Below are 22,097 nucleotides of genomic sequence, written 5' to 3'. Positions count from 1 at the left end.
GTAGGTTCCCAACCATTTTTCTCCAATTTACCTCTGGCATATTTTTAACATTGCAAAATTAGAGTAAAACAAAGAGAGGTTTTGAAATACAAACCAAAACAAAAAGAAAAAAAAGCTAAAAACATTGCAGCGAAGCAAAGAAATAATGCAAAATTTACCAACGGTTTTGATATAACTGTTCAAAAACTACATGGCGTGTAGTGAAAAGTTTGTAAATTTTTTGCTTTCAAAATTTATCCCCGGTTGGGAATCGTTGTCCTGGTGCAACAAGCAAGGTTACAAATGCTTCTTGTATTGCAATCTTCGATTCGGAATTCATGGGTCGGCGATGAAGGCACTCACGCACATGAGTAAACGATGGTAGTACAAAATACGATGACACAAAGGCTTTAAACACAATAAAAATATCTTGCAATCAAAGATGAAAGGAGAGTTCTCACACCGAGAATATTCCAATAAATTTAAAACTCAAGATTGGCCAATCAAAGAGCGCCAACCGGTCACGTGTGCGACGTGACGTCAGGAAGTGTAAGATGGGAAAAGTCGGTCGAGGTGGTCGACATGTTTTCTGAAGATGAGCGATAATCAAATGGCGATTCGAGTGGCAGTGATTCGACTCTGTGGACGACGAGCGATGGTTTGCGAGATGAGAGACTCGGTTCGGTCGGAATGCGGGCGGGTTCCACTCTTAATCCCTGCAGTTACGCAACACATCGTTATTGTACGAAGCACACAAAGGCGTAAGTGATTTATCACACACATAGGCCATAATGACATTTTCAATGGGCCACAGAGGTTTTTCGGATAGATTAAACGCCCGAAACGATAACGCGCAAATTACTGTTGTTCAATTTCGCTAGAGAAGAGTGACGCATTACCCGTAAAAAAACAGGCAAAGTTCGATGTTTACATCTTTTCACGGGACCTTGCTTGGAGAGCTGGGGTTAGAGTAAAAGGTTAAAGCCACGCCGCGTTTGTGACATTTATTCCGTACGAGAGCACTTGAAAAGTTTGGTTCGGGGTTCGTCCCAAAACCACAACCTTTATACAGACATCACATTCAACTGGCGGTCACCAGTTCCAGTGGGTTAACACTAAGTTAAAACTAGAGTTTAACGTATATAGCGACCTCTAGCGCCTGCTCCAGGTGCTCGCGTTCGGCCGTCAGACGGAGCAACATGCCGTTCCTCTCACTTGACATTTCGGGGGAGGTCGAAGTTCGGTTGGTTTCTCCGTTGAGATTGCGCTCGAAGCTGGATAATCTGAAAAAGAAAATATATTAAACATTTTCAATGAAAGCTATTCCGAAACGGACGGTTAAAGGAAATGTTTTATATTTTTTTTTTATGTTGCTAAGCAAACCAAACCTCTATTAGCAAAGGAATATTCAAAACAGCGTACAGCTACAAATGCTATTGCATAATCATAACATTTAAAACACACCGACAGATACAAGCACAAAAGTGTCCCACATATATGGTCCTTGTTCATATCCATACAAAGGTTAAACTTCTATGAAGCAATGAACTTACAGACGAAGCAACCCCCTTTCACGTTCAGCTTTATTAAACAGACTTTGTTGGAACTGTATGGATTCCAGTCGTTCGTATATTTTGTCCATCTTTAGAAGGTGAATCATTCTGCCTTCACGAAGTTGCGACCTCTGGGCGAGAGCTTCTTCAACCTCGATACGAGCCTACGTGTAAAAATGGCAAGTTGGATTTGGTTGATGTTCAATGCTTTAAATCAGTAGTTCTTATCCAGTGGGAAATCATAGGGTTGTAGGTGGGTAATTAGTCGGCACCAAAATATTAAAAGTAGTTGGAAAAGAAATGTTATGTTCTGTATTTACTGTGTCGTACATTTTTGGTCATGCCATGCAGTCAAAAAAGTTTAAAAAAAGCATAACAGATATAGCAAAGATGCAATTATTAAATTCTTAGTTGAAAATTTTAATGCTAGTGGGAATTCGGGTATACTGTTTGGGGAATTGAAATAAAAATGGCATTTTAAAGTCAATTGAGCAAAGTGAAGGCGCTCGACCCATGATATACCAAGTAGAAAACCTGATCGGGATTCGTGCCCACTGCCTGTAAACCCCGATGCAGTAAAAGCGCCATTAAACACCCCAAAACACGCAGAGAAAAGTCCAAAAGTGTTTTTGTCACTTTAGGGTTGTAACCACGCACTGATTGACTCAACTCAGCAATTTGGAACCTCGAAGGCACTTATACAAACACTGCATTGCGAGAACACAAAGCTTGTCAAAGATGAGACAGTGACCTTTTTGGCTTCCTGAAGACGGTCGAATGTTTCGAGGACGTCCCGTTTTTTCCTGTAAACTTCCCGTTCGCTCTCACGCCTCTGGAATCGTTCCAGACGTCGTTCGCATATCTCGCTTGTTTTCGCTGACATACCTGTTAAAGGCAAGTTGTCACGTCAAGAACAGTAGCAGTTGGTCAACTGTACCAGAACCTTAACTTTAGAAAAATCAGTAGTACTAATTTCAAGAAATGCCCTGCATAGATAATTGGATCTTGCGATTTTAACGCAAAAAGCTTGCAATTTCTAAAATTTCTATGTAATTTCCCGTCACTATAACTGTTCAACAAATTTTTATAAATTTACCTGTTTCGGTAACCTTGATCGCCACACTTAGCAGAGTGAGCCACGACAACGAAGACTTCTGGTTGGATGCCGAGAACTCGTGTTCTGACGTAATAGCGAAGTCACCTTCCTTCTCAACCACTCGGAAACGATGCTTTTGGGAACCGCTGGCAGGCAGCGCCTGGAAGTTAGGATAAAGTTTTGAAGCACGATGTTTGTTGCATGGAAAAGAATTTACGCAAAACAGAACGAAAAGTGTCTTAAACTGTGTAAACGACCTGTGTCATCGGACAGACAGAAGCTGCGTCATGTCGTGCTGCAACTTGGTATGCTCCAGCATGTCAAATGTGAATATTTCTATACGGCCTATATGCACATTAAACTGATTATGAAGGATGTTTACAGCGTTGTGTTTGGGTAAAATTTAAATACACATATTGGCGGTTGACATTCAATGGGCAATCAACACGTAGGTTTAGCCACTGCAACCATTATGCGTTGTAGCATTATTTCTGGGAAGATTTTGTACATAGCCGACATGACCCTGTAACTGGGGGCGACAGACAATCCGTATCTGTCATCGTTAATGTGTAAAACTATACAGTAGGAAGTGCGTACTTTTGGTGACGTAAGGGGTATTAGTTAGTCCCTATTATAAACCTGGCTGGTAGCATAAAGAAGAACAATGGCTGACGACGGAGTTATTAGCGATGTTGAGTCCCATGATGTGAAAAACAGGTGTAACCATAAATTAAGCTCTTCTGCATACATCAAGAATTCGCAATGGCGCAAATACTTGGACCGGGGTATTAAATTTTATAAATACCGGATAAAATCAGGTCTGAACACAGTGACATGGCAACCAATTGCAAAGTAACGAATTAAACCACTAGTCTGCTGATCAGTACGATTTCTATGTGAATGTGTTTTTTAAATCCGCAGTCGTTCTACTTTTGACTCCATCAGACGACAAAGGGAAGAATTGGAGTTTACAAACGCTTACCTCGATGTGCATATTGTGCGAGAGGTTGATTTCTTCCTTCGAATCGTGGCAGTTCTGGCTCGAGAAGAGAGTGAGTTTGGGACCGTGCAACACCGCCCACCTTTTCTTCCAAACGTCGGTGTCGGCTTTGCGGACGTTGATCCAACCCTGCGTTATAGAAAATAAAATAAAAGTATGTTTTTACACATAGTTCACTGGCATCGCAGTCAAGGCACTACAACTGACCATGAAACACTTCTGCTGTATATATACATGAAATATATACAATTGTAGTATTCAGTTTTTTTATGGATAAGATTAGCTTGAGAGTTTGCTAGGACTTGTTTTTTAGAGCTGCAACAACCTTAGAACGAAACGATGGCGCGAGGATGCGATAATATTTCACAAATAAATTAGTTACAGTTGGAGTATCGCAAGAACACTGGAATTTGTTGACGGGGGATTGGTTTAATATTATCCTGCGCGTCAGGATATTCATTAATAACTCTACAACAACTTCGCGAAAGGAAATTTGAGAAATTAACGTCGCCCTGTCGTTTCGTCACGCTTTGCAGTTTAACACACCAACTTGCAGAACGGGGTGACACTTTTGGTTTTTCTTCCCAACAAAATGTATTTAAATTACAACAAACTGAGGATTAATGAAACCAAATAGCAGCTTTAAAACTTCTTACACGCAGTACAAAGGACAAAACAAAAAACTATGATCAACCGCGGACACTTTACAAATCGCAAAACTAAAAAGGCGTGCAATCGAAGCCAGTAACCACAGCGAAATTGTTGCTGGTCTGTTCGCAACGAGGTTCGCGCTGGTCCATTTTAGGTCAAAATATCGCAGTAATCACCACTTCAACAAGTGACGTAATTGTCATGATTCAGTCAGTGGTAATTGGTGCTGTGCAGTGGGCGACTACAATTGCACCAGACAGCAATTTGGATAATACAAGTTGGTTGCAGCATAACACAGACACAAAGGTCTCAGGGTGTTGCATGTTGTTCGCTTTACACAAATTAAGTCACCAATGAAACATTTTAAGCAGGGCATGTAAAATCTTGTTAATTAACCCATTTGCAGGGGCGCTTTTAAACATGGTTTGTTAAAATAACTTTGTCATGTAAGAAGTGGTTTATTGGATTTTTTGTCACGTTAGCATCCGACGGTAACATTAAACAATTTAATACACAAGAAATTAGTTTTTTGTTTTGGTGCAGAATTATGCAGGTAAATAAAAACCAATGTTAATTTTCCAGGCCAAAAAATTAGCTCTGCCGAGATTTGTCTTGGAGTGGATCTTTGAAAACGCAAAGCACAATTTTCTACGTCAACCGCCACAAGATAATCGTAACCCATGATCTTGCGCACAAACGGAAGGCCAAAGTTTGTAAACAAGCCGCCATATTCTCCACACGGGCAAACAACTTACCGTCTTCATCACCTCCATGTATTCCGAAAGGCAGAGGCGTTGAACTGCGCGGTAGAAGGCGTGGGATCGAGCCAGGTCTGTGCCCACCATGTCAGCAATCACTGATAAGAATTGCTGGAAGGTGACCTGCAGAATGAAGGGAGTATTAGCATGGCTGTGGGATTTCGGAGGAAGTTTGCTCGGCGGGTGAGCAATGCGTGCGATTAGTTCACATGTCCGTGCGATTACACACCTTCCGCGAGCGTCGCGACTGAATTTGCACGGAAGATTTAACGTCACTTTGTGTTTCACATTGTGATATCCGACAAGAGCAACTCTCTGGCGAAAGTAATTGATTAAATGCGACTTAAGTATGACTGCCGCTCTTCTTGCTCGACAATGAATAAGAAACAAAAGTTTGTGTGCAGTTTTTTACAAAGTTTTTTTTCCACTACAGAAAAATTAAACGTTTATTTTTTGCCGTACAAAAGTTGAAAAACCGCTTGTTTGTTTCCAACCAATGTACAATTGCAAATCAACGCAACAAAACCATGCGAACTATTGGTGATAATACGTACATGGGGTGGGGAAGACGGTTCGTAAATGCTGTTGGAATCCGAACTTGTGTCGTCATAATGCTGGAAATCGGCATCACTGGCGGTCCAAGGTAATCCCAAGGCAGCAAATAGTTTTCTCAACAAAAGGTCCGTCTGCATTCGAAATATGCAAATATATGTCATAAAATGTGCGCTACGATCGCGCACAGCTCTCAAACATAACGGACGGAAGGCATTGTTTAAAATTATTGCCTATGGTAATGATATGTTGCTGCCACAGGTCTGCGCACCTATTTTGTCATAAACGTGATAAAACGCAAAAGAGGAAGGCGTTGGGTAATGACACATAAGCACTAGAACGACCAATAAACCTCTTCATAATCCATGCTTGGAGGGTATGTATCAGGTTCTGTGAGGTTGTTGAAAATGCAGAAGAGCCAGTAGATTGCATCGGCAAGTTCAGGGGGCACGACTGAATCCAGGCTGTCCACAAGGGGGTTGTTCAAAAAACGGTCTTTGCATATTGTCCACGAATGTGCTGACAACACCTCTGGGTCCATCACCTGTCCAGCTGTTGTGTCCTAAAAGATATACAAGAAATTATTACAAACAAGGCCCATTTGTTGTAAAGCATTAGATGTTAATGGGGCCAAACTTATACCTACCACAACATAGTTTTTGTAGCTGGGGAAAGTGACCTGGGCAACCTGAATGAAGTGTTTCTGTATGGCTTGGTCACTATGCCTCTCAGTGCCAAGAACTCCTGACAAGGCAGAGGACATTCTCTGGAAATACATGTATAACATGCATTATGTATGGATCTGGTATGTAGAAAGTGCAGCTGCCTTTATCGGCATATTCAATAACAGTGAATGTAGAAAACTAAAGGCACAAATAATGCTAACAGTACATAAAATGTCAAATTGTGGATGTAATACCATTTACAATTTTTGTATAATTTCATTGCCACAGGTGCATTTTTAATTAAATAAAATACACTATGACAAATGAAAACAAAACAACACCTCTTACCATAAGTCGGCCCAAAAGTGCTTTTCCAGAACTGCGAGGGTCAATGGCGGAAAATGCCTGCCATACTGGGACCAGGGCGGTGTTGTGGTAGCAACGGTGATAAAAACAGGGCTGGTGCCTTCGAATGTGTGGTGATGAGTGAATGCTGTTGTTGAGGTTGTGCGTGCTCACATCTTCTAAAACACTGTGACTGACCACCTCTGACACTTGCAGCTGTGACACTGAAACAGGATTAATTACATTTGGTTTAACTCTGTTTGATTAAGTTCTGATCAAAAATGATTATGATGAAGCTTGCGATTGCTCATGGCATTTAAGTAAACTTTAACATGTGATACTAGGCAGCTTTGCTTTGCACATATTTTATTACATTTAAACCTAAATCTTTACCTATCGTATTTTTTACATTTATTAGTAATAGTAGGATGCTTCTAATAGCTGAACTATAACTACCATGATTCAATGTATTATTTTATGCATATATCAACTGTACCTATACCGACACAAACAGCCCAATATGACTTAATACACAAATGCATATTTGCCTCCTACTGCATTTTACATATATATATATAATATGCAAAATGTTTTGCAGTGACTACATATTCTGTTTACCTAAAACATCTTCAAATTCCACATTTGGCAAAGGCATCTTGACTTGAGCCATTTCACTGGGTTTGTTCTTTCTGATAGACAATCGCCTAATACTCTTAGTACTCTTCTTTCTCTCCATCTTTATCTGCTCCTTTCACCAAAGTTCAGTGCAATCTACAATTAACTTAACTCAGGACAACAATGGAAAGTGAAACCATCCCTTCAACTTCCAGAGTGAAGATAACAGGCTGGCTCAAAGACAGAGGTGATAGGTGCAAAAGAAAAAATGCAACTATCCAATTCACTGTGCAGGGCTGTAAGACAAACAAAGGAAGTGCAATTAACTCTGATCACAGCAGGCTTCTGTGCAACTATGTCTGATCTCCCACAGGTTTAGCACCATATAGTAATCAACTCTGTTGTCAACTTTATAGGTTGTCAAGCATATCCTTTGGTAAGAATATTAAATGCCGCTGGTACAAGTTCCACATTCCTGTGGTTTACACACTACAGGTCTATTTAAATTTACTTTCGCGTCAACAAAAACCCGTGCCTAGAAAAACACCGCCACCTGCTCAATACTAATTCACTTTGGATAGGGACATGTAATAATGTCAGTGGACCTTGAAGAAACATATAGGCTGGTCGACATGGCAACATGTGCCCTGTCTACCAGACGCACCATCCAACATGTGCTTTGTGCTACCTATATCACAACCTGGACTATTTTTAGTAAAGACCACCAAGAAGCAGGTGGTTCAGTATGCTTTGTACACATGCTATACTACCAGCCACATTACTGCAGTCTGTTTAAGGGATAGACAATGGTTCGTGACTACTACTTCCTGTGTGGTGGATTCTCATGTGTGTGCATGTACTGTATGCATCCTTGTTAAATGTTCAACTTTGATTGGCCTGACATAGATGCAACAATCGATGCCAGTATCATCATGCTTTTTGTGTTCTAGGCCACGGAAATGCCAACTACATGCACTCTTAACATTATGACTACTAATATATTAAACTTTGTTCATGCTAGCATGGGTTATATAGCAATAAACCTCCACAACATTTGCTGCCTCTCTCTTTTGTGTCTAAACAATTGCTCTCTTTTGTGTCTAAACAATTATCTTGTTTAAGCGAACTTTGAATAGCAAAGTAAGTATACATTTATCAAAACTGTATCAAAACACTAAATTACCAATATCCTGTGGTAAGCATAGACCACTGCATCTAATATCACGCTTAAGGCAAAACTGCACATACCTCAACCTTTAACATTCCTGTGTAAGGCCTGTCTCTGATTGGCATGCAGAAAGGGATAAATAAAGCTAGCATTAACCTTCTTTTGTGGGGCCTTTTTCATAGAGGCATCAGGGTGATGCCTACTCACTGATCAGTTTTCTGTCTATCTTTTGCGACCCTGACCTCTTTAAATCCTCTTTCAAGTGTCATAAACACGCTTTTGCTGTACCTTTGACTGATGAAGTGTCCCACAGACAATCAATGAATTGACCTACACAGTTCACTTGGCACTTAAATGTTACTTTTCAACTCAATCCACTTACTATTACACTTCACAAGCCTTTGAGTAGTTTTAAATGCCATTTTTCATAGAACTGATGCTACTTGTCATATACAGGTAGCTTTTAAGTTGCAACACATAGGATATCTAATGAACACTTACAAAGACTTAGACAGATTAGCAAACACATGTTTACAAACCCAGTACACCACAAATACAAACATAGGGAGGAGTTGTCTTATTCTGTGTACATGTGACAGCTAAACCTACTCCATACAAATAACACATGCACAGCAGTTGGCAGAGTGCTGGCCAATTTATGGCCTACTCATTTCCTCTCAAGCTTACTTGATTGTGGTGATGCCCAGCATTTACCATGTCACGATATCTTGACACCAGCAGCCGTACATAATTGCTCCATTGCGCCGCTCTTGAGACAAGCCACCTACAAGTAAGGTAACATATAATTATTTGGCATTTGGAAGATATCAAATGAGCAGCACACATATGATAAAATCACCATGTCATTTGGTTTATTGTCATTTAAATCAGATCTTTTTCTGTCATTTAAATCACAAAGTTGATAAGGTATGGACTATTTACTTAAATAACTTCAACATAACAAGAAAATTTTATAATCATACATATATTAGATATTTATATATGCATAGATTATGCAGAGACCAAAAAAATGACCAGAAAAGTTACTATCAAGCCCAAATGTCATATTTGAATAAATTGACAAAAAATAAAACTCATAAATGTATATTTATTTTTAAGGTTGCATGAAATAAACTAAATATGACAGAAGCATGGACTTCTGAGTTAATGTCAATGCAATTACAGCTGAATAATGGTATTCATTTGTTAGAAAAAAACACCACAACTTACCAAACAGGTAACGTATATCCCAGCGTGAAATAAAAATTTAAATTCCAAAAACAGAAATTATTCAAAGTATAAATAACAAAGGTAAAGTGATTTCAAAGAATTTTAGTAGATACACAGTTAATGATGGCATGAAAAAAGGTTTCATCAGCTTGACTCTGCTTCAGGGATGTTGCCTGCAGTGTTAAGTGACTTAATAGTAGAACTCAAATCTTCCAGGTTTTCAAGTAGGATCGACATATTTTCTTTTCTTTGTTTCTGATTAGCCGCTGAGTCCTCCGCATCATTGTAATCAATCTGACCGTCCAGTCCGAAATGAAGCCGAGCTAGTTTCCCCTGCATGTTCCTTATGTTTTCCATTTTCTTAATTGCATTCTCATCACCAAACGCTTTCAGCTTCCCACCACGGAATGAAAAAAGGAGATTTTGGAGGTCTTCTTTCATGCACTGCATATCGGGAAAATCACAGTTGCTTTGTGGAGATGAGCTTCTGTTTTCTTCAGTAGAGAGCTTCCACCTATTTCTGTCTGTTTGGTTTTTTTCAGCCATTGCAGAGTTGACAATTTACACTCTTGTCTGAAAATACAAATGGCGTTTATAGAAATAAAGCACGAGTCTTTAGCAGAAAAATTAAGAACATTCAAAATCCAGCACATATTTGAAAGTTATTTTTCTGTCAAAGGAAATGTTTCTTTACGAATTTATTGTCGACATCAATGTTTTCCTCCACTGAAAACAAACGTTTTTCATACAGAACACTGAACAAAAAACACCTTGTTTTAATAACATGCAAAACTAGTTTTGAAGACTCTTTCAGTAAGTACAAAGGTGAATCACTTAAAATGTCTATTACATGATACAAGTAACTTGCAAATTAAAAACCTTTCTTATAAATGTTAAATTAACCATACAATCATAAACTGTTTCTAGAATCCCATCAACCCAGTTCCCTTGAAACCCCTTTCTGGTTCAACTTCTTTAACAGGCTCCAACACAACCGGTAAGTTGTCAGGATTAGGCTCATCCTCAATAAGTGTGACAGTGCAATTTGGATAAACCAGTAAATTCCCTAATGTGGAAGAGTCACCCACAAGCAGCTTGCCATTAAGCCACAGATTCTGGTCAAATGGAGGAACTGAAAATATACTCATCACTTTAAGCTTCAAGTCCCTGAGTGTCATTGCGGAGGAAATCTCAGTGAGCTTTTTTTCACCTCGAGTGCATCTCCTTGCTCGACGTGAAGATTTTCCCTCAGTGGCAGTTGGTTTTTCTGGAAAGATTGACTGTGATTCAATTAGTGAACTGGCAACTTTGTGCACATAAACATCTGCACTCTCAAAATCATACAACTTTTGCTTCTGCTCGTTGGCAAGGTCTTGCATGCATATGTCACAGAGGTTTGGATTGAACACCACTGAGCGCATGTTTTTATCACGATTGGAAGAATTTAAAGTGGCGTCTTTGACTGTATCAGAATGAATTATAACGGAAGGAGGTTTTGATTGAGAATTGTCTGGTTGGATTATTTTCTTTGAAGGACTCCCATTGTCAACGCCATTGCCTAATTTGCAAAGTACAACAGAACAGTCCATAGTAAAAGGTCTGGATAGTTTTATTGTATGATCAACAGAGAAGTGCTTTTGTATTGTTGACCACTCTTCACTCCACAGCAGTTCACATGTTGGTTGATTTAAGTCCTCATGGATAAGTGAGCTATTTAAAATGTCCAATGGATTATAAAGCAACATATGATGCTTGCACAAAAGCTCTTGGTTATTGATTCCAGTGAGAGGGTCATTTTTTGTTGGTTGTCGAAGAAATTCTCTCCATTTTTCCAAACTTTTTGAGACCACAGCATAGATTGCCAGGGGGTTTTGGTTTCTCGTCAGTGTGTTATAGTTGGGCCTGTTTTTGCCAAGAAACAACTGGTGCAAGTCAGATTTTTGTTCTAGTGCCATCTTTTTCAATTGTGCCAATCTAAGCTCCTCCACTTGTATATCTGACATGCATTCATCGCATGGATCAGTGTTTTCCACAAATTCAACACAATTGGGAAAATAACTTTTTAATGTGTGCCAGCATTCAGCAGGGACTAACTGATAGCTTGAAGATCCTGTTGATAAATTCCCATGCACACAAAGCACATCAGTGTTGAACTCAAAGTCTTCAGATTCACTGTTTTCAGAAGAGGATTTGGCATCCTGCAATTTTGTTGCGTATTGGAGACGGATTGAATCAAAAACCATTGATTTCCATTTACGTAGAGATATTTTGCCAATGTAAAAGCATTTGTTGATACTGTCTAGGGTATTTTTGAATGACTTGAGGTGCTGGCTCACAGTTTCATAATCCTCACAAAGCTTGTGTTTCTTTTGTATAAATAAACAGCGATTTTGCACACAGTCCGGGCATACTTCCAATTTAGGACGTGGTATATCTGTGCATTCTGCATACAAGCGGTCTGCTGCTTGTTTGGGAATATATTTCATAACAGACACCTTATCAACATTTAAGTTACCATGGCGACATAAAAGTGCATCGCCAGTTTTTTGCACTCCCTTTTGAGTACGATTAGGATTCAGGTAATATTTTAAAACAGAAAAATGCATCCATTCATTGTCATCACTTTCTTTTCCAAGTGATTCAACAAAATGTTGCATTCCTTTTCGGTGCGCGAGAGACTTGGATTGTTCCAGACAAACACTTTCCAGTCGGGCTTCGGCATCTTGTTGAATGGAAAGGTTGTGCTCTTCAACCATTTGCCTAATTCTGTATGGCATTGGAATACATGCCTTTGACAACCCCAAAGAGCTAGTTTTTAAATACACAAGCATGTAGACATCTTTGGAAGAATGGTAACCTTTAGAAAGACGCTGCTTTTTAGGGGAAGGTGGCAGCAACTCACTCCATAAATCCTCTTCATCCTTGTTTGCCCCAAGGTCAAGTTTTTTGCCGTTCTTCATCTTTGCAACATTTTCATCATTGAACTTATACCAGTTTCCATCTGAAGTGTCTTTTATATGTGCGATATAGTGTCCAGATGATGCGCTTGGGCCGCGATGAATCAAAACTGCAGATAACTGATACTGCAGATCACTATTATCAAGATTACAGTCATTGCCTAGAATGGTTGAAAAATCCAGTGTGTCGGGAAATGACAAGCTGGTAACAATTTTATGGCGCTGGTGGGTGTTTTTATCATACACAAACCGCAAAAGCTGCAAGCTTAAAGTTTGTGGAAGTTTGTTAAGGAAAATTTGCCTCACAGCATCTTGCTTACATGCACATGAGTCACAGTGATACTGGTTATCTCCACACAACATCTCCCTTTTCAAAAACTCTTTGATGCAATCTTTAAGTTCCTTATTTCCTTGTATGTTCAAGTCCAATTCATAGAATAAGGAGGGGCGACTTGTAACAGTGTTACATGAAAGGCATTTAGTGCGATATTCATACTTTCCACAGAACTGATTATGAATGACAGTGGATAATGTAGGATTGGTTTCGAGCACACCCATGAAAAGCTTAGAAAATTCTTGTGCATCTTGTTGCAAGTCAGTTGGGAGTCCAAGGCTTTGGATAAAAGAGGACGGGTCAATGCTCTTGGAAGTGCTGCCCTGCAAAAGTCCAAACACAAGTTGTAGTTGACCGCAAACCGTCTGCTGATAATTACCTTTGATATCACAATCCGTTTCATTCAATGAGTAAATTGCATTTCTGAAGTTAACATTATGCAACCACAGCTGCAGATATGTGTTAACATAGCATGTAGCACCCAAGTTTTTTAGTCCCACCAATTCTCCTTGTTTCCGTTGTTCCGAGTCAATTTCTTTTTGAACTCTGGCAATCTCCTGTTCATTAAGTGTTTCAGTATTAGAATTAATCCAGTAAGACTGTCCCAGTCCATTTACACATCTTGGGTTGCCCTGACAATTTTTCTTGCTGTTTTGGCAAGGTGGAAGTTTCAAGCGGTATGATGTTAAAATATGATCTTCTGTGATCTGGTTTGGAACAACTTTTTCAGCCCATTGCCAAACCTGCGACTCTATGGACTTGGCAGCAGATGTCTTTTTGCCCATTCGCCCAACCAATGTACACAAAAAGTATTAAATTCAAACTAATTGCTGACAAATATAAGCGAATACAATAAAACACCTCAAACAATTGTTGCTGACACCAGCAAATTTAACATTAAAATCACTGGTTACTTACAATCAGCAATGTGATTGTTTGGCAAGATTGGGCTTCGGACTGCATACTACGTACCAAACATACGATGATGCATGCAGTGTCAGTGATGCGGAGTGATTATCGTAACGATACGATACGGACGAATTTGAATTGTAACTTATTACCACGAAGCTGTAGATGTAGGTATCTATTTTTTGTACTTGTTACCTTACTTAGTTTAACATGTATGGTCATATTGAAGAAAAGCACTGTTAATCCATACTGTTCCCTTTCTTCGAAACACAATACAAGCATTTTCCCAAAAACTTAAAATCACTCATGCGACACCTTACGTCATTATCGCCTAATCCACATTCCCCGCCAGAAAAAACATTCAGAACTTATGTAATCTCTGTTCAAGGACTTTTAAAACTGTTATAAACACAATATAATGGTGAAATGCAGTAGGTTGTATAATGGTGAAAAGCATCATACTCCATTCCCTTGTGTTGCGACTCCATAGAGAAAGACAATAAATAATGTAATGACAACTAGCCCACGTAAGTAGTAAATTTAATGATTTGTTTGTTACCTTGAAGGTTTTGCACATGTTTTGATCATATCTGTTTTTCAGTTTTGTGATATTATTGTCACTAAAAGCCACGCTGAGAGACATGATATGTCACACCGGTCACACACGGTGTTACTCCAGGTTACAGTTGTTTGCCAAAACGACACCCCGAAACTTGGTTGTCATTGTGACAAAGCTATTTTACGGAGATTTACTACAGCGCAAACATTCTAACTCCTATTGTCTCGTTACGCATCAGATCTTTTGTTGCATCATGTTACAGAAAACTTTCCGAGTCATTCGCTTTGTAAAATTTCCGATCGCCGCACCTTCAGCTGTTTCTCGCGTCTTGATCTCAAGCGGTGTTGCAAACATGTCTAAAAACGGTAAGTAAAAGTTAATATTTAACAACGCTAATATCGACATAACTTCCGCAAAAAACTGTTGCCGACTGTTTAACGATAAAGTCGTGTCGTGTTGTGTTGTGCAACGCCATTGGACACAACTACAACTGTCGTTGTGTTGTGTAGTGCACGTCAGTTGACATTTGATAGAATTTTCCAGCAATTTGGGTAGATTGGTTGTGAGTGCCCCATCGTAATTTGTGTTTTGGTGGCCATTGTGCCATATAGGAGATGGAACCTACAGCAAATCTTATTTTAAAAAATTGAACTACAATACTTTGTTTCAATTGATTGAGTAATATTCTCTCTGTATTAGAAATGGGTTTCTAATAATTAAACAAATTTCATGACTTACCAGTGGCTTGTAGTGCTGGTAATGGGAGCATTTTTTGCTCACCATGCTCAATCAACAAACTCACTTTATTCAGATGAAGAACTCAGGAAGAGACTCACTCCTTTGCAATATAAAGTGACACAAGAGAAAGGAACTGAGCAGTAAGTTGTAAATCAACCAAGTTTATCCCTTTGTGCATTAAAAAAAAAAACTATTTAAGCTAAACATATTTTACCTCTATATATGTACTGCCCTAATCTCCACAGTGTCATGTAAAATTACCAGAAATATTTGGATTCTAGTTTTGCTTGATCAATATTTTTTCAGTGCGTTTACTGGGGAGTATGAAAAAAACAAGGAAGCTGGGACTTACAAATGTGTAGTGTGTGGCACTGAGCTTTTCATGTAAGTTATATGTTTTTTTAAATAGCGACCAGTGCTAAGTTAATAGTGTTATGTATTATATTCATGATTTTATTTAAATGCACATTTTAATCTGGTGGATACTAATAACAGGTCTGATCATAAATATGACTCTGGTTCTGGTTGGCCCTCATTTTACCAACCAAGTGATAAAAGTGCTGTGGAAGAGCATTCTGACACCAGTTTGGGAACAAAACGCACTGAGGTTGTATGCAACAAGGTGTGTAACTAATCCTGCAGGCTTTTGCCATGCACAGCAAACTTTATTGCTGTTTTACCTTACAGTGCAAAGCTCATTTGGGCCATGTGTTCACTGATGGCCCAGCACCAACTGGAGAGAGATATTGCATCAATAGTGCTTCACTTTCATTTGACAAGAAGCAAAAAGATGAATTGTAAATTATAGTGTGCAAAAGAAGGTTCCAGGTTGTTTTTTGCTATATTACTGCTCTGGCAGTACCACAATTAGTATTTGTAACTTTCACGAAATTGCTTTGTGGCATGTTTGTAAAAGAAAAAAAAATACATGCAATTTTACTGTAAATTGCATGAGCTTAGAAGTCACTGTACATATGCTTTCGTTGTGTTTTATTTTGAAGAAGTTGGCTTGTATCAGGTGCCAGCAGCACAAATAATAAATAACCTCGTGGGAAAATGTGTATGTGTTGTTTGAGTAAATTAGACAAAGTGCCCAAGAGTTATTTCAGTACATTAGAATTGTGCCAACAGTGACGTTATTTGCACGGTTGCTCTCCTGGATGGCCTTGTATGTTGAGTCACTTAATTAACAATTGTTCATTACTCCTTCGATTATTCGCAAAATTAATTCTGCATATAAGTTAGCGTTAAATTTTACTAAAACCTTCTCTAGAATCACTTGCCCACGTTTTATTCACCACCTTTGGAAATGTGTTTCTGATACCAACATCACTTTATATCATTCAAGTATTGGTCACACCAAACATATGGGGAAGTGGTCATTTAACAGGAAGCAAATTGTCATATTCCCGGATGGCCAACACCGGAGTGACGTAAGCAAAGAGGATTACTCAGACCGGAGGATGGAAATGATATTAAAATTTCATGACCCTTTAGTGGATGGTAAAATCGTTTAATGGAAGGTTTGTCGCGTGTCGCGGATGTTTAACATTAAATTCGATTTAGACGCAAAAGTGAAGAATATTTACGCTACGAAACTAAACATGAAAAAACCAAAACAGTTTACAAGTAAATTTATTAAACAAAGTAATTAGCGAGTTGGGACATTTTGTCTTTTGGCGCCCGTCGTCCACGACCCCTGGATCTTCCTCTTCCACGACCTCGACTGCTTGGAGGTCGTTTCACTGTCAGGCGCGCCTGCTTTAACTTGATCAGCTTTGAGAAGACGTCATCACAGAACACACAGCCTATAAACGCCCATATTTTCAAACATTCATAAAACGAGGCCTATGGAAATACATGTTAGGCCAGAATACAACAAAGTGTAAGCTGCCATTACAACCTCGCAAATTTGTTTTACACAGAATATTTGACACAGGAACTTTGAAATCTATGTGCAAAAAAAAACATATTATTGCAAAGCTGCAAACTTTGAAATCGATATGAATGAATTATCATATTAGATTAGCTGTCGAGGCCATAGGATCGAGTTATCACCTGTGTGCTTCGTTTCATTGGTTTCCAAAGGTGTTTTGTCCTTGTGGAAATCGACAGACAACTCGTAAGCGCTACATTTATCACAAGCCTCCTCGGTGACGCTTATCTGAAAACAAGAGAATATGAAATGCAAAACAATTTAGGTTTGGAATGCTAAATCCATTTCTCCAGCTACTCAACGTCGGATTAATGGTCATCAACCCTTCAATGATTATCCCCTTTAGCTGGCTAATATAATATTAATAATTAATCTTAACTATTAAAACTGCAGTCAGGATGTAGTATAAATTTGACAACCCCTCATTAATACTGTGTTAAAATAATCCTTGCAGTCTGCCAAGCACTTGTCGTTTGACACAAAAACAATATTTCGACTGGAAAATCTACCATTTACCAAAAATCAAAACCTACCCTGTGAGCATTCTCGAAGAGTTGTATCACGGTAGAGCACCGGTTATCATTACAAGCCAGCTTCCACTTGGGAGCCGAAGCCATATCCAACACCAGTATCCCGTTCTCGCACGACATGCACGACGCAACACCTAACGTGGATCGAGAATGGACGCATCCTGGGTGGGTGCAGGCATTGCAACCCGAACCCCGTTTCATGTCACGGAAAGGTGGGTGGTTGTAGCAGTAGGGACATAGGGTGTAGTTTTTCCCCTTGGTGCCTGGGAGAAATTAATCATTGTATACTGTTAGGACCAGCTTAAATACACTTAACTTATCGAAGTAACCTAATTTAAGTTCATCATTGTATTTCGAGGCTTATAACGTCGGATTTTCGAAATGAAATTGTTAATATCTGCTTAATTGTGCTTTCAAATGAATAAGGAACATATTTGCCGATTGCCATTGAGGTTACTTGGGGTTAATTGAGCACTTAATATTGCTCTGCCAGTCGATCCACCAAATATGCTTACCTGTGGAACACATGAGTAGTTCAAACTCGTCCAGAGGACACTTGAGCTCCTTGTACAACTTGATGTTTGCCCTGGCTGGCAGATCGTACGTCTCGTCACATGTACTGCAGTGCAGACGGGGCGGCGCTGTGGCGATGAACTTCATAAAACGTCTGCACTTGCCGCACCTAAAATCGAGTGGTTGTCTGTTGGGCCGTGGTATGTTAAGCCGATATATAAAAGCGGTATGTGTTTTGAATCTCCCCTGCAGAGGTTATTAAAAATCTCGGTGTATTTTCCCATGAGACGATTCTTAGATTATTTTACGATTTTCAAACTCTCGTTTAGTTCAGTGGAACGTTCGCAAGTGACAGAGAAAAAATGTGCGATCTTCCACAGTTCATTTTTCAGATTTGGGTATTTTTGATTCAGTTAGTTTATCAGTACGAGAAGCAGGTTCCTTGACAGGAAAGTAAACAATTGCCCCCTTCCCCACGCGAGGCCCGACATGGAGCCACCGTATGCCATCAAACCTGGACATGGACTTTCCACTCTCGGCCAGAGGTGTGAAGGAAACCTCAAACAACTTGTCCATGGAAAGAACTTTGTCCACGAAAAAATGAAACTTCTGTTGGAAAATTGTGGTGGCATGCTTCAATACATCTCTGTGTTCAGCCTTTCCTTCAAGTTAAACACTAACATTTAGCGACCAAGGGACTGTGCAGCGAACGAGGTATTGTACACTATTAACACATACCTTGGGAAATGAGGTTGAGTTGTTTCTCTACAGCTGAGCGTATAGTGGGTAAAGCCAAGTCAGGATCAATTCTTTTGTATCCATGGACCAACACAATACCTTAAAAAAAAAAAAATTTTGGCACAACTGTAATGTTATATCATATACAACTCATTCACTTGATGTAAAATACATACAAAAAGTGCAATGAATTTTGGTTGAGTATAAGTAAAAATAGATTATATATTTGTAGGAAAACGTACTAAGGATAGATTATATATGTGTTTGTAGTAAAACATAATTGAAATAAAATAAAAGTAAAAAATAAGAGAAAATCAAAGAATAACATCCTAACTAAGTACTTTACATATGAAAATATACATATTTTTAATTAGGGGAATGGAACAAAAACCTACCAAGAGTTGTGGGTTGTAGTTTTCTTCCAGGCACAACAGTAACATAATTACGTTGCACAATGTTGTTGATGTGGGTAGGAATGCTGGCATCAGTGCCAATACCATGCTTCTCCATCAGTGTTATCAGCTCACTCTCCGTGAGGTAATCAGGTGGGCCGGTCTTCTTCTCATTAAGACGCACTTTTTCAATGGAGCACTCATCACCCTTTTTTAGTTTGGGGACAGTTTGATGGTCACTGATGGACTGCCACTGCATTATCTGTAAAAAAAGGATACTTGGATAAGGAGAGAATTATAAATTATCTTTGCTTCAGCATGTGTACAGGACGTTTGTCAAAATATTTTGGTGAACGTTGGGCACCCAACTGGGTACCAAACAACAGAGACGAACCACCGTGGAGTGCACTATGGCCAAACAACTGCAAATTTCCTTACTAATGTTAAGTCCATAATCTTTTTGTTTAAAGAGAATTAATGCGTTTTTACAACTTCACATTGTAGTCACAAGTTAACCTCAGTGAACCCCGGCTTGAGTGGTGCATTCCCAGTACATGTGAACGTTTCCTCACCAACTTTAAACACAATTTCTGTATGAAGGTATGTGCAATCTTCACTTAATGTAGCAAGAAAATGCCTCACAATGTAGTCATATACCCTCCATTGATCATGACCTGCAGAAATAGTAAAACTTTTGCTTACAAATCTTTAAATACAGAAAGGAACATCAACTAAATTAGGAACTCTATTCACCGATTTGCAAATAGATCAGAAACCAAAAAAGGCTGACCCATAATACTGATAACACTGACTTGGACTTGTTGTTTCAGCAGTAACTTGTGCCATGATCAGTTCAACAAAATAGTGGGTGGTCTAACTACAGAGTTATAAAGGGTTGGCCTGGCCATGACACAGATAGGACCGCTGTGCAGGGTTACATCATAAGTGACAACTAAAGTATCTTAAATAAAATATGTTATCTGCATTATGGGATCAGAATATCAGACAAACTTTTGAAAAGCCTTGTGCTTTAAAACAAACTAAGTTTATTTGTTTTGGATTTTTACAAGGAAAATGTCGACAACAAATTACCGAGTTCAGATTCAGAAGCTCCCCGCATGGGTGTAATAGGTGGATGATCTCCAACATCAACACCTTTCTTTGGTTTATTTGGTCCATTCTGCAACAGGGATTTGACATATTGCCCCCAATGTGGGTTTCCACTTTGTTGGTTTAGGGGGGCACGGAAATCAAAGTTCTCCGGGTAGTGGGTGGTTTCAGTTCTTGGGTAACTGATATATCCCTGGGTGTACAGTTGCTCAGCATACTACACATTAAATATCAATGGTTATGTGACCAATTGTAGGGCTCGTGTGTTGTGGTTTACTTACCTGCATAGTTTGTTGGGGTCCGATGCCAAGGGCTGAACTGGCAACTCTCAGAAGTTCAACTGTGTTCAGGGCATTTGGCCTTGACTTCTTTTTCTCGTCAGACTTAACACTTTGCACTAAGGCCTTCTTTTTGTCTTTTACAAATCCAAGGTACATGTTGGCAATGATTTGGTCAAAAATCCTCCCCCTGGAAAAAGCAAAGAAAACGTACCGTGTTTGCACAAATAAACTTTTAAGTATTTATGTCATACCTTGACCAATCCAAACTAATTAGTGGGCCGTCATTTGGGCACTTAGCATCAACTTCAATCTGCCAATATGTCTCTGGTTTGAAAGACTGTATTTTGTCATGTCTTTCAACACAAAATGCAAGGGTGGGTGTCTGGCAGGGCCCATAAGATATGAGGGAACTATCCAGGTTTCCATACTTTCCCTATTAAATCAATAGATAAATTTTAAGCAGTCATGGATATCTCCACAAATAATTGCATACATACCTGAAAATACTTGGTTTGAAATCTTGTGAAAGCACATCCTACTCTGAGGTCCAATTCTTGTCTCGCGTCCACTGAAAGTGCTTCATTTTCATTGGGAGTACCAAGAGATCGCATGGCAGCGTGGATGTCTTTGTCTGTTATGGAACTAAAGTGAGCTCGAAACACATTCTGCCTCTGTGAGCCAGTCTGGAAGAAGCAGCACACAGTTTTTAAGTTAGTGCAAATACATTTTTAACAATACAGAACAGTTCTTACATGTTTCATCACAGGTTGAACAATTTTTAACACTTCAAAGCAAATATTCTCTCCTTCCTTGTCACAATCAAGCCACAACACAATGCTGTCAACCCCACGACCCTCTTTCTCTAAAAATCTTTAAAAAAGAAATTTACATAATTTGCCAGTAACAACAGCAGGAGCAAAAATACGGGGTGCAACAACTTTTATAGCAAACATGTTTTTTTTTAAAAAAGATTTACTATATGTGAATCAACTCAAGACAACATGTTTATTGGTAAATTGTTTACTTGATAATGTTCAGTTTGGGGTTTGATTCTTTTTTGTAAGTTGTTGCGAGAAACAGTTCGGACGGGTCGACCTTTTCCCAGTTGTTGTATTTTGCATCAAAATCCAATGCCATAACATGACCACATACAGACGTGACTTTAAACTGCACATTCTCACCTTGAAACTGACCTACAAATATAGAACACAATAAGCTCTACAATTATTTCTAACACTTTTTCTTTACTTGTACCTGGATATTCATGTATAGTGCAAGCACTGCTAATGCCCTTCTTGGAAGATATGTTTTTGCCATTGGACAAAATTTTTGCAATAGATTGAGCCAGTGAAGGCTTTTCAGCCACCATTAAAACAACTGGCATGACTAAATCAGTTTTACATTACAAAGTACAAATGGAACTGTGGATTGAAAGACACATATATATTATTTTCCTAAGTTGGCTGCAGATACACAATGTTTAATAAA

The 22,097-nt window shown here is 39.0% G+C and overlaps 5 protein-coding genes across 7 annotated transcripts; 1 reads left to right on the top strand and 4 right to left on the bottom strand.

Annotated features, from left to right (window-relative positions):
• Window positions 1–50: 50 nt before the first annotated feature.
• On the bottom strand, window positions 51–9,759 carry LOC145897425 (switch-associated protein 70-like). 2 transcript variants are annotated; one of them, XM_082985713.1, is made up of 14 exons: window positions 9,613–9,759; window positions 9,070–9,166; window positions 7,218–7,510; window positions 6,603–6,823; window positions 6,236–6,355; window positions 5,942–6,151; window positions 5,592–5,723; window positions 5,035–5,160; window positions 3,611–3,757; window positions 2,629–2,788; window positions 2,284–2,417; window positions 1,533–1,696; window positions 1,130–1,262; window positions 51–695 (listed from the first exon to the last, which is right to left on the bottom strand). In XM_082985713.1, exons 3-14 carry the CDS (start codon window positions 7,333–7,335, stop codon window positions 501–503), a joined length of 1,860 nt encoding a protein of 619 aa, XP_082841839.1. In that variant the 5' UTR covers window positions 7,336–7,510; window positions 9,070–9,166; window positions 9,613–9,759; the 3' UTR covers window positions 51–500. The 2 variants fall into 2 exon arrangements, with proteins under 2 accessions (XP_082841839.1, XP_082841840.1); XM_082985714.1 differs by lacking the exon at window positions 7,218–7,510 and having other exon boundaries at window positions 52–695.
• Window positions 9,757–10,158, bottom strand: LOC145898239 (coiled-coil domain-containing protein 28B-like). Its single transcript, XM_082986667.1, has one exon. The coding sequence runs from the start codon at window positions 10,156–10,158 to the stop codon at window positions 9,757–9,759; it is 402 nt and encodes a 133-aa protein (XP_082842793.1).
• A 13-nt stretch (window positions 10,159–10,171) lies between these two features.
• On the bottom strand, window positions 10,172–13,728 carry LOC145897423 (ubiquitin carboxyl-terminal hydrolase 48-like). The gene has a single exon (XM_082985712.1). It carries the CDS (start codon window positions 13,686–13,688, stop codon window positions 10,536–10,538), a length of 3,153 nt encoding a protein of 1,050 aa, XP_082841838.1. The 5' UTR covers window positions 13,689–13,728; the 3' UTR covers window positions 10,172–10,535.
• A 498-nt stretch (window positions 13,729–14,226) lies between these two features.
• Window positions 14,227–16,160, top strand: LOC145897722 (peptide methionine sulfoxide reductase MsrB-like). 2 transcript variants are annotated; one of them, XM_082986129.1, is made up of 6 exons: window positions 14,227–14,339; window positions 14,414–14,736; window positions 15,183–15,249; window positions 15,416–15,493; window positions 15,605–15,731; window positions 15,797–16,160. In XM_082986129.1, exons 2-6 carry the CDS (start codon window positions 14,454–14,456, stop codon window positions 15,908–15,910), a joined length of 669 nt encoding a protein of 222 aa, XP_082842255.1. In that variant the 5' UTR covers window positions 14,227–14,339; window positions 14,414–14,453; the 3' UTR covers window positions 15,911–16,160. The 2 variants fall into 2 exon arrangements, with proteins under 2 accessions (XP_082842255.1, XP_082842254.1); XM_082986128.1 differs by having other exon boundaries at window positions 14,311–14,736.
• A 568-nt stretch (window positions 16,161–16,728) lies between these two features.
• LOC145897134 (DNA topoisomerase 3-beta-1-like) lies at window positions 16,729–22,025 on the bottom strand. The gene is made up of 15 exons (XM_082985313.1): window positions 21,864–22,025; window positions 21,634–21,802; window positions 21,362–21,479; window positions 21,107–21,292; window positions 20,861–21,042; window positions 20,610–20,796; window positions 20,311–20,545; window positions 19,735–19,892; window positions 19,222–19,480; window positions 18,827–18,925; window positions 18,603–18,750; window positions 18,091–18,257; window positions 17,579–17,838; window positions 17,168–17,273; window positions 16,729–16,917 (listed from the first exon to the last, which is right to left on the bottom strand). The coding sequence occupies exons 1-15, from the start codon at window positions 21,991–21,993 to the stop codon at window positions 16,748–16,750; spliced, it is 2,574 nt and encodes an 857-aa protein (XP_082841439.1). The 5' UTR covers window positions 21,994–22,025; the 3' UTR covers window positions 16,729–16,747.
• Window positions 22,026–22,097: the final 72 nt, after the last annotated feature.

This window comes from Ascidia mentula, chromosome 4 (genome assembly GCF_947561715.1).
Source record: "Ascidia mentula chromosome 4, kaAscMent1.1, whole genome shotgun sequence".
NCBI lineage: Eukaryota > Metazoa > Chordata > Ascidiacea > Phlebobranchia > Ascidiidae > Ascidia > Ascidia mentula.
This window is presented reverse-complemented; position numbering and strand designations above follow the sequence as displayed.